Genomic DNA, 12,424 nt, shown 5'->3' on the forward strand with positions numbered 1-12,424 from the left:
AAACACATCTGCCACCATATATCAGACAATCTTTAAAAATTCAAGTTCAGATATGCTCTTCATTGTTCTCCATTGTTGTTCAGCTGTAGAAAATCAACTCCCTTATTTTCATCACTATGGTTAAGCACATTCCATTCACTCATACTGCCTCAGGTTCTACCAAATAAATGAAATATGAGCATGCAGGTATAAATACCAGAGGAGCAATATTAGTGCTGGTATCTTATGGCATTAATATGCATGGTGATAAAAATTATCAACGCTATATTTGATTTCATCTTTCAATCTCATTGTTTAATCTTTAGGTTTCATTCAATCACTTGGTCGAATTGTTCCTCTATTCCCTATTTTTACCTGCATTGTTTTTTTTTTTTTGATACCCTGATTGTGGGCTATTTTTTAACCACTGGGTGTCTAATAAAGTTAGTGATATACTTTTTTTATGAGGTGACCGTTGCTTTCTGAAATAGCCAAAATAGTGTGGACACTTTCTATATTATCTCATAGTAATAGCTAAAAACAATTTTCTTGTAAAAGTACAATACTAATCAGCAAGAACCTCCAAAGAGTGAATGGCAGAAAAACATGAAGCATTTTAAAAAGCTACAACATTTACATACCTTGAGTACATATCATTGCATGTTTTGTGGAATTATTTTGCAGCACCAAAACCAATAAGTCACTCTGTATCCTCTGTCAATCTACGGTTTGGAGGTCGCTCCACCATGAAGTCTGTGGTGTGCAAGATGAACGCCATGTCTGATGCAGCCTCTTGTGGTTCAGAAGTCAAGAAGTGGTGGACAAGACAACTTACCGTAGAAAGTGATGAAAGTGGAGATGACCTCCTCGACATGTAAGGATGATGCAAGCAACAATCAAGCTAAGCAACAAAAGAGGAAGCTAACACATACATTATGTGGTCTTCAGTGTTAAAACTGCTCAACTGGCATACCTGGTCAGCAGATCTACTAGATCCAAATGAAGGGTTTCAGTCATATCAAGTTGAAATGTTAAAATACCGCATGTCAGTGATGTGTGTATAATGGTGCAAACATTCTTGCTGTGTTGTATTTTGCACTAGCCAGTACCAAAACATTTCTTAACTAAGAACATTTTGCCTGACTGTAACAGCCAATACTGTGAGATCTCTCAACTATACGTTGTGTTTACAGTTTCCAGATGATCACTATTACACCATATCTCTGCTGAAAGATTATTTCTTTAGCTGTAACATACAAGACTGTGTAGTGATCAATACCCAGTTAGATTTGTAAAAGCAGTGATACTTAATGCAGTGTTACCATGCTGCTACATAGCACATTCAGTTATTAGCAAATGGTTTTAAACAATGCAAATCAAGTTACAGAAAAGTTATACAGGTAACTTAATTTCCCCTAAGAAAAGATAATCCTAAATCAACTTAATTAATTGAAAATATTTTAACAAGCTATATTACACTGACATGCCTGTGACTGTTCTGAAGCTGCTCGTATCTTGCACTTCAATAACTACCGAGTCACACTAATGGTGAGTGAAAATTATTAGTCTAATTGAAAATCATGGGACTCCAGCATCACTTTCATGAGTTTTCACTTTCTATACCATCCACTGAAGGGTTCATTCCTGTAAAGCTTTAGGCGATGACTGAAACTTTACTCTGTTTTCTTGGAAATAATTCTTCAAAGTCCAAACCATATACTGTTACCATGGTTTCCAACAAGCTTACTCAGAATTCTTGTTTTAGAAAGATATAGCAGCTGCAGCGAGACATTGAAAAATAATATTTAACAACATTCAGTTACAAAATGGATAGTGTACTGATAACATATGTTCTATACTTTTGTAGTGACTTCAAAACTCTCTAAACCATGAAAGTGTTTATGTGGAAAATGCCTTAAATAAATCTATATATATAATTTAAGTTAAGAGGTTAAGTTGCAGAGAATGACAAATCTAAGACGATAATACAAAGAAAATATACGTATATATATATATTTTACATTTATAAGATCAATAATACAGATGGATATATATATATATATATATATATATATATATATATATATATATATATATAATTGAGAAAGGCTGAGGTCAGCCGAAAAAATTTGCCTGTATTATACATTGTGCTCAATAAAAGAGCTGTGTGCTGCAACTCCTAGTTTCCTTTCCATATGATATAGAGGGATTGGGCAGCCCAGTTGTGTGCATACACCACTGTTACACTAGTGGAAGCTGCTGACTCCCCCTGGACTCTCTCTCTCTCTCTCTCTCTCTCTCTCTCTCTCTCTCTCTCTCTCTCTCTCTCTCTCTCTCTCTCTCTCTCTCTCTCTCTCTCTCTCTCTCTATATATATATATATATATACAATGCAAGAGGTGAACTACAGCGCACTGTAAATTCCAATCGCTTTCATTATTAAATGCTATATGAGTAGACAAGGGGCTTGGTTCACTAACCGGCGCTACATGTTAGCGTCGGAGTGAAAAGCCACTTAATGCCCGAAATGTAGCTTTGCGCGCATTAACAGCAGCGCAAAGCTACATCGCGAACAGGACCACCCACATCGCATGCAGTGCGGCTGGCCGGTAATAGTGCGCAGTGCGACGATAACGCCGCACCAGCTGGCCTGTAAACATCGCACCCGGAGCGCTGAAAATGGTGCATCGTGTGCCCCCGAAACGGTGCATCAATGTGCCGTTTCGGGGGCCACCTGATGCGCTGTTTTCGGTGCACCGGGTGCGACATTTACAGGCCAGTGGGTGCGATGTTGACATCGCACCGCGCACTATTACCGGCCAGCCACAATGCACGCGATGTGGGTGGTCCTGTGGGCGCTAACCACCTAACACTGTGGTTTGCGCCCACAAACTGTTAAGGTCTCCTAACCGGCTTAGCGCCGGTTAGTGAATCGAGGCCAAGGTGGCTGACATGTTTCAGGCCCAAAACTGACCCTTATTCATAGCTTGAAGCATACAAGTCACTTTGTCTACCATATAGAATGTAATCAAAAAGACTGGGGCTTACTATTTTATTATACTGCTCCAGGCCAGGGTGTGCCCTTTTTCCCAGATCAGATGGATCAGATCCATACAGGAGGTTGAGCGTTATTTTTTATGGATTAGAAGATAGTTATAATATTAAGTTATAATGTTATCCTGCAAAGAGGTATCTGAAAGAGAGTATTTATTTTGCTGTTGTAGTATATGGCCCTTCACAAGGGCCCATACCCAACATTAGGGCAGCACAGACACTGCTCCTGTACAGGTCCCAATGAATTGATGTAGCCACCACTGTCATGTCCCTAAACAGTAACAAACAGTAAGTACAAATGATCTGCGTATCAATGACCAGCTTTACTTCATGACAGTCAGAAAGGTTTACCTTTAACAAGTCAGAGTAGTGACAGTTCTGCACATGATTAACTTCAAATGAACTCTATAAGGTGCCTGTCGATAAAATGGGGGGGGGGGGGGTATCTGCATTAAGCAAGTCAGAGCTGATATTTCTTTAAAGCTAATAAATAAATTATAAAACATTGGCAAAACAAAAATCACTGTACATCATTTTTGACAGCCAGGGCTAATTTTGGCACCGGGCGGTTGACTAAATACATAACTATAAGGAGTAATACATTTTAAATATCGTATAAGGTACCCAAATCCATCATATTGCTATCAGTTCCTGTATATGGTGTATAAAAAGCAATGGTATTTTATTTCAATTTCCCTAGGGAAAACAACTTGTAACCACCCAAAAAAGCCACATATTAAGTAAGCTCAAAAATCTAACTATAGGTAATCATTACAAACTTAACAACACTGGATATAGTTGTTTTACTTTTTTACTTGTTGGATGCATAAACATTGAATTTTGATTTATTAGCTTTTATCTGTATCCAGCTTAAAGCTAGACTGTCCTAAAAAATGAATCTTTTACAATCTAAAGACACCTGCTGTACAAAGCAAATGTAAATGAATTCAGTTTGGTTAGTGTGGACTGGGTGCTTAGATTGTAAGCTCACAAGAGCAGGGCTCTCTTCCCCTTTTGTGTCTTGGAATTTGCTATACATTTTGACCATCCTGTAACATTTTTCATTGTACTTACTATGTCTACCATTTCTGTATTATCTACCAATGTGGATATTTTTTACATACTGTCTGTATTATTATGTACCCCATGATTGTTTCTAACTCTGTACAGCGCCATGGAATATGTTGGCACTTTATAAATCAATAATAACAATATAGATATAGTGAATTATCTCTCATAACCTGTTTTCACCTTCATTTTAAGTGTCTAAACACGAAATTGCTAAAAATAATATGAATACATTAATATTGATGTTGGGTTAATTAGTATGAAACAACTTATTCTGAATGATTTTCCATTTTTGCTTGTAAAGTTCTGCCTTTTTTCTTGTATAGATAAGAAGTAAAATAAGTAAATAGAGATAATTATTCAATTAAGTTTTTGTTTTGTGAATGAACCCGAATGTGAGGTTATTCATGAGAAAATGTTGTGAAATAACCCCAATGTTAATCTTAGTGATTTCATGCTAATAATAAAATTATCTATAAAAGTATAATAAGACAATTAAATAAGGTATAAAAATATCCCAGCTGCAACACAAAAAAAGTTATAAGGTAAATGACAAGGTAAAATGTAATAATTTTACAATAACAATACATCAGGCATACAATACTTCAATTTCCCCTCACCCAACCGCTCAGTCCTTAAAGAACCACTATCACAAAAATTATAACATTGAAAATGCACGTAAACACATACAAATAAGAAGTACATTTTTTCCAGAGTAAAATGAGCCATAAATCACTTTTCGCCTATGTTGCTGTCACTTACAGTAGGTAGTAGAAATCTGACAGAACCGACAGGTTTTGTGCTAGTCCAGTTCTTCATGGAGGATTCTCAGCATGGCCTTTATTTGTTATAAAGATTCTCTCTGTAAAGGATCTATACAAAGATACTGGCCAGCCTCCCTGCTTGTTGCAAACTTCTTTGTCAGTTGGATGGAGAAACTGCCAATCACTAAGTGCTTTTGAAAACAAAGAGAACCCTGAGAACCCCCATGAGGAGATGGGCTTGCCCAAAACCTGTTGGTTCTTTCAGATTTCTACTACCTACTGTAAGTGACAGCAACATAGGAGAAAAGTAATTTATGGCTCATTTTACTCTTTAAGAAACATACTTCTTATTTGCGTGTGTTTACATGTATTGTAAATGTTATGATTTTCGTAATAGTAGTCCTTTAATAACTACTCCCCTGCACTTATTTATTACTCCTTATATACAAACACATTAATATATTCTCCAAATCAGAATATTCTGTCCATCTTGACCAAACTTTAGAAAATGTATGAATAGAGATTATTTTCCCATAGACACCCTTTATTAAATCTAGTTTGACATAGACCAGTTTAACCCAGTAAATGTCATGTCTAGCTGTGCCTTGTGCCAGCTCTTGGACCTGTCTTGTTTTAGGCTGGTTGTTGACTTGCCCTGCCCGGCAATATTCTAAGCTTGATGTGTCTGCAGTTTAAATACTAATCCACATTACATTTATTACAAATGCTATCTCCTTTGTGTGGTTTTGTAATATGATTTAACACAATCGTATTAATATTGTTGTGTATTCACAGCTTTATTGTCACTACATGCTACTGTATGTTTATTTTATTTGATGGAAAAACTTTTGTCCAGAAATCCCCTGGTATTCTGTCTTGTGTTTATTCTCTTATACATTTCATTGTAGGGATTAAGAACAATATTTGAACAACGCCAAGTTCAGTGAAGTTAATCTTGTCTCATAATCAGCCCAGCCATACTTAGCAAATAAGTAAACAAAGCTGACGAGTGCGGGATTAGTGAAACGCAGCGCTAAAGTTCTCTCTAAATAACAGTTTTCATTAGACTCTACTTCAGCTTAATGTCAGATGAATTGGGAATTTGTTTCTTTTCCTAAATTAGTTTACATGCCTAATAAATCCATATTCTCATTAGACAAAGAACATGAGAAGCATTAAAAGTAAAATTATCTGAAGAGTGTTCATTGTGCTTAGAGAAAAGAAGTTTATGGTTTGCAACTGGAAAAATACATTTATACAGTGGGCTCTCAATTTCAGCCAGATTTGTGTTTTGGGGGGAGGGGCTGGTATACACTCTAAACATGTACCATATAATTTATTATGTACAGTATCTCTATATGTCGCCTGTGTAGTCTGATCCCTGTAACATTCTATAACTGTGGACCAAACAAAAACAGAGTTATCAGTTTTGGGCGTTCTCAATTCAGGCCAGGATTGTACTGTGTGCTGTGTCTAAAATGAATGACATACTCCCTGTAGCAGAAAATGTTTTTCTTTGTAAACATATTTTTGTATGAAGCCAAAAAGCCTTCTTTTTATTTCTCCGGGCGGATATGATAATGCCTACAGGAAGCTGCCGTATGAGATGCACACCTGACATCTTCTTTTATGTGTGCAATCATAAGGCCACATCCCAGGGAAATGAAAGTTAATGCCTTTAAAAAACACTCATATTGTCACCAACACTAACTCTATAGTACTCGGTGAAGCATACAGCTATCCAGTTGTTGATAGTCTGCGGCTAGTACATATGTGCAAAGCATAAATACTGTGAGTTGTTAAATAATACATGCACTAAAAAATGGCTGAATTAGGGATTCTATACATAAATAAAATGAAAATGAAAACAATTCCAATAAAGTCTATGTAATAACTGTCAAGCAACAATTGATACTGCTCCCTTTCAGTTCCAGTTGGTGTATGTGTTGTGATACAATTACCATAATAGCAATTTTGTCAAAAGTGAAAAGTACATAAAATACCCAAGTGCCATCTCTTTAGGCTCCAGATGTGCGCTGTAACTTATTTAGTCCTGTGCCAATATTTGACTGGCACCAAGAGCTTTGTCATATGTGTATTTTTATAGTAATGCAGACAAGAAGAGGATATTAGTCTTGGTTCACATTATGCTGGATTGGAAATATAGGCAGTCAAATAAGATTCGATGTGTGATTCACTGTGGCAATCAACTTCCATCTTGGTGTCTGTTGGACAGCAAGCGAGACCATAGCAGACGTGTGTTTTCTGTGCAGCGTCCAGAAAAGTCTTGCAGGACAGGACTTTGTGTTCCACCACTGTAACAGAGATAATGGATACATTCAAAATGGATGAATGGTCTCATAGACCAGTATTTCTCTGCCCTTTCCTCAAGGCCAACCAACAGTGCATGCTTTGCAGAAAACCACACCAACTCACAGGTGGAGTAATTGGTCCAGATTAATTACCTCTATTGGTGGGCCCTGAGGACAGTGTTAGGGAACACTGTTAGATAACAGAGGATCTGCTGACATATCCGTTTATCCATTGGTCTCCATTGTAGAAAACGGTCTGATTTTGTATGTTGTGTGAACCTTTCCTTTGTTTGTCTCAGGGTTAATAATGGCAGCTGGCTGAATTTATATTACACTGTTAATCTCTATCTCCCACAGCTTTGGGTATTAGCCTGATGACATCTATAACCATAATGATCTATATAAATATAAGGATCTGTTCATTACATGTATTTGGGTACCTTATGCATTCTCATGTGAAACACATTATTTAATAAGGCAATGTTTTACATACTTAAATTAGGTGTGGTGCGTGGATTCCCCTCTTTACTTACATAAATACTGGACCTTAATTCTGGAATCTATTCAGATCATACCACTGAAAAGTCAGATTTCTCTGTTTCCATGAATGTGATTCAACACTCTATATTGCACAACACTGATACAACCAGCAGAGTTTAATTTAACAGAAGAGACAAAATAAATAATTATCACCAAATATTTAACAATGAACATTCTGTAGAAAGAAATCGTTTTTATATGAAACCTTTGTTGTATTTTTCTTTACCAAGATAGCTGAAAAATATGAGCTTTAAAATACTGTAAAAAGAATTTAAAATGTCTTTGATATGTGTTTTCTTCTATTGCTAAAACAAATCTCTACGGAACTTGAAAAACTGTGAGCAAATTTATCTAAGTGTTTATCTCTTTTATCTGTCTGTTTCAATTTGGTTTGTTTGTTTCTCGGTGTTTCTGTAATTTTAAATGATTAGAAGACTGCTGTATTTGTGCACCAACCAGTAAAACCCATGTTTTGATTATGCCTTCTCTGTGTTTTGCCTTTGGGTTCAGCAGTATTTTACTTGCCAACTACTGGTTTGGTTTGGGTCTGTTGGTCTTGTTTAAAAATAAAATGACAAGATAATAACTTTAGGTTGTGTTTTGTGCATTATGGGAGTCATTTACAACAAGTTGGCACAATGTCAATATGTCTTTCTATTTTTTTTTTATATATATTTACTGCCGCAAAAATGACAACTGTTGTACCTGGTGAGGCAAGTATGCACCCTACTGACAGTACTAGACAGCAATCAGATGTGCAAACCATTGCCTTCAGGAGACATGAACACATTCCCTTTGGAGGAGGGGAGGAGAAAATCAGAGAACATCCCATCGCAGGGAATAAAATTAGCTATTTTAAGAGGCAATTTAAATATTAGTACTATCATTTGTCTTACTAGGCCTGCACAACTGTAGCTATGATCTAAAGCATTAAACAACAGATCTATAGACCCTAAAGTGATGTTAGCCTCAACATCTTTTCTAGTTTCCTTACCATTCTTCCTCACTCTGTAGTAAATTTGCCTCAGCTCCCCTTTGATTCCATTGTAAATTAATTACATCCTGTACTATAATTAATGGCCTCCACACCGCTCTACTTTTATTGACAATTAATCACTTTCTGTACTAGAAATACATTGCCTGTGTATGCTTCCAGTTGCATCACTACTCACTCCTCTTTACTAGATTGGCAGTTCTTGACTGTTCTTGTTTCATCAGTAATCCTGTACTTAGTATACTAGAATAACTTCAACATCTTTCAGTTATCTCTCATTTTCTATACTAGAACACCCTCAGAGCCTTTCCAGTCCTGTTACTAATCACTGACTTTCTATACTGGAATAGTCTCAAGAGTGTGTTGGGGTGCCTGGTAATGTAGTGGCGGATTACATAGGAGCAAGGTATCATCAGTGCTGCAGTGCTGAAAGATAGCTCAATTGTCTAGTAGGTAGGAGCAATTCTCAGGTGAATGACTGTTCTTCGCCTAAGTGAGGCTCTTCTCACTCAGTTATCGCCCAGGTGAACCCGCAAATTGAATTTGTCGGTAACTCCCAAGCGACGTCAGATGATAAGAAACTTGTGCACACTTGGCTTCTTGTCACCTTGAACTGTATATGACCCATGGGTTCTTAAAGTGAACCTCTAGACTAAAAATCTACTCAGCAGAACTGAAAAGGCTTGGTCTTTCTTTAACAGTTTCACAGCATCAGACCTTTGTTTTTCTTATAGAAGTCTTATTTTTAGCTACATTTTTAGATAAGCTCTGCCGCATCAAAGAAAACTGCCCGGGCTTTTTTCCCCTGATGCTGTGCAAAGCATGATGGGATTTCCTATCACGTTGCCTAGCAACTGGGAGGGGTGATCAGGACACAGGACAGTTGGAACTGTGTCTCATGCTCCCTGTCACCTTCTTTCAACCAAAAAGATGGCTGTCCTTATGAAATAACAAACCTTTGCCTGTTATTTTAAAACAGGGTGGGTAAGAGATTATATTACCTATCTATTTTAATTAACATACATAATTTAACTTAATGACAGTATGTTTGTTTAGGCTGAAGTTCCTCTTTAAAGCCATGCATATTCTTCAAACAATAGTAACCTATCATTTATATTTATAGTTGGGAAACAAAGAAATAATTTTAAGGCCCAGTCACTATCCCCCCCCAGATCTGCCTTGGAGAAATAGTAATACTCCATTCTTGGTTTCTCTGCCAACAAAAACTGTTTCCTCCTGAGACAAGTATACTGCAGGTGGTCTTCTTCCTCCTCTTCCCCAATATTGAAAGAAAAATGCTTGGTGGACCCAAGCATGCATGTCTCGCATTCAGAAACATGCAGATCTTTCGTTGCAGAGATTATTACTCATCAGAAGCAAAATGTAATTATTATTTGACTTGTACCAAGTGTTGGAAATTATACCCAACAATTTGTCTTTTTGTTCATGTAAATTACAGTTTTCTCAGTTGTAATGTGAAATACAGTAGTATTTCAGGCAGTGTTTAGTCTGGATTGCTGATTTCATTACTATTATGAGTTCAAATTGTTCTTCTTGTGAATGGAACTGAATGTATTATTTCTGCACTTAAGTAATTATTCATACATATTGTTTTCTTAAATAAACTATCAATAAATGATTACAAATAAGAGTTTCTGTTTATTTATTTTTTCTAACTGGAAAAAGTGTTAATAGTTTTCCTTTAGAAACAAAGAGACACAGCTTACACTGCATTACAAAGCATACAAACATAACATAAAAAAAACATAGAAGTGCACAACAAGGCACATTTCTCAGTAGTAATTGTACATCTTTGCAGTGGAATTGGCACATGAAACTTTAAAGTGGTAAGCCAAATGCTTATTCATACATATCCATTAAGTACCTAGGAGACAAGTTAAAGAGAGAAAGAGAATAAAGACAAGGACATCCTGGATGTGGTCCACAACTAGGACATCCAGCCAAGGAAAAACACACTAGCTATCCTTTAACATTTTATCCACCCATTTATCCCATACCGTTAACATTTTACCTTATTATTTAGCCCACACGTGTCATATTTTATTGGCACAGTTTCTGCTTATATGGGTGAGCTTATACAATGGTAAAGAGTGATTCACAGAGTGCACCCACTTATTGTAGGAACAGTTTGAAATTTCAGTTTCTTAAAAGAGAGTCCGAAGCCATATAAATTACCTCTTTTTATTGCCCAGTTATCTTAAACATTAAGATCAAAGTTGATTCACCGTATTCCCATGGCAGAACGAGGTATTTATCATGCCGAAATCCATATGGCAAAATTCTACAATCGCAGAAGAGGCAGGGCTTTGCGCAGTAGCTCTGCCTCTGCTCCAGTCAATCTCCACCATTCTCCACCTCTCCCTGCCCCCTCCGTTTTCTTTCACTGAGAGGGGCAGGAAGAGGCGGAGATCGATGGAGGAGAAGCTCTGCCTCCCCGGGCAGCAAAATCTATGACCTAGAAAGTCATGGAATTTTGCCCTGGGATTTTGGGGGTTAAATACCTCTTTCTGCAGTGGTAATGCGGCGATTCAGCTTTGATCTTAATGTTTACAATAACTGGGCAATAAAAAGAGGTAATTTATATGGCTTCAGGCTCTCTTTAAGTATATCCTTTCTAGGATAAAATGGTAGTAGGTGTACTAATAATTTCTTAGAGCTGGAGCAGTTACAACATTCTAGGTGACCAAGCTAGAGGACAAGAGGGTATCCTGGGAGAAGAAAAGTTTATCTGTGGAATGGAATCTTAAGAATAAGGAAATATATGGTGGAGACAATTTATGCAGAGCTTTGTATGATAGGGTGAGGCATATAAACTGGATCCTTTGGGTAATTGGTAGCCAATGGAGAGATTCGCAGATATGGGCTGCTTCAGAAAAGCAGGGGGAGAGGTTGAAGAGAGGGGTAGCAGAGTTCAGTTGGGACTGGTAAACCACATAGTGCAGTGTTAAAGTAGTTAGGATGGGATATAATTAGAGCATTTACAAGCATTTTAGTGGCCTCCTGTGGATGGAAGGGACAAATTCTGGAAATGTTTTTGAGATGGAAGCAGTGTCTAAATGAGAACCCAGAGTTACTCCAAGACAGTGAACTTTAGGAGTTGAGGTTATTGGGGTGTTTTCTACGTTGATGGCAACTATAGATGACATAGCAAAGAGAGAAGGTGAAAATATCACAATCCCCATTTTGTTCATGTTAAGTTTATGGAACCTTTTTGACATACATGTAGTGACTGCAGAATAACGGTCAGAGACTCGAGATTACACTGTAGAGAGGTCAGGGTCTAAAAAATAGGTTTGTGTGTCATCACCATAGAGGTGATATTGAAAACTTAAAGAATGTATTAATTGTCCCAGGCCATTAGTGTAAATAGAGAAGAGGTCCAAGGACGAAGCCTTGAAGTAAACTAACAAACAGCGAGCATGGAGAGGCATTAGTATTGAAGTAGGAGAAAGTGAAAGAATGTCCAGATAGGTGAGAGTGGACCCAGTAATGGTATACATTAAAAATAGTGTGGGTAAATTTGGGCCAGGGTGAAGCTCACCCTGTTTTAACTATACTTTTGCCTACTGTCAAATTTATTCCCCTACTGACTGCGTAATTATTCCTCTGCCCAGGTAATTCAGGCTCGGGCTAATGCTGGCATCAGAATTACCACGCTTTCACTCTGCATTAATTGTAATTTGGGCTCCAGCT

General features: G+C 37.2%; 1 protein-coding gene across 7 annotated transcripts in view; it reads left to right on the top strand.

Moving 5' to 3' along the window:
• Positions 1-12,424, top strand: part of NALCN (sodium leak channel, non-selective) — a 640,650-nt gene that overhangs the window by 616,707 nt on the left and 11,519 nt on the right. For 5 of the 7 annotated variants that reach the window (XM_068267982.1, XM_068267985.1, XM_068267981.1 and 2 more), the window contains one exon: positions 664-1,973. The exons of 1 other annotated variant lie outside the window; for it this stretch is intronic. In XM_068267982.1, coding sequence (XP_068124083.1) covers positions 664-857 — 194 coding nt within the window. In that variant the 3' untranslated portion in view covers positions 858-1,973. Of the gene's footprint in view, positions 1-663; positions 1,974-12,424 lie in introns of those variants that run through there. One more of the 7 variants, XM_068267984.1, reaches the window with a different exon arrangement.

The sequence above is a fragment of the Hyperolius riggenbachi genome, chromosome 2, assembly GCF_040937935.1.
Source record: "Hyperolius riggenbachi isolate aHypRig1 chromosome 2, aHypRig1.pri, whole genome shotgun sequence".
NCBI lineage: Eukaryota > Metazoa > Chordata > Amphibia > Anura > Hyperoliidae > Hyperolius > Hyperolius riggenbachi.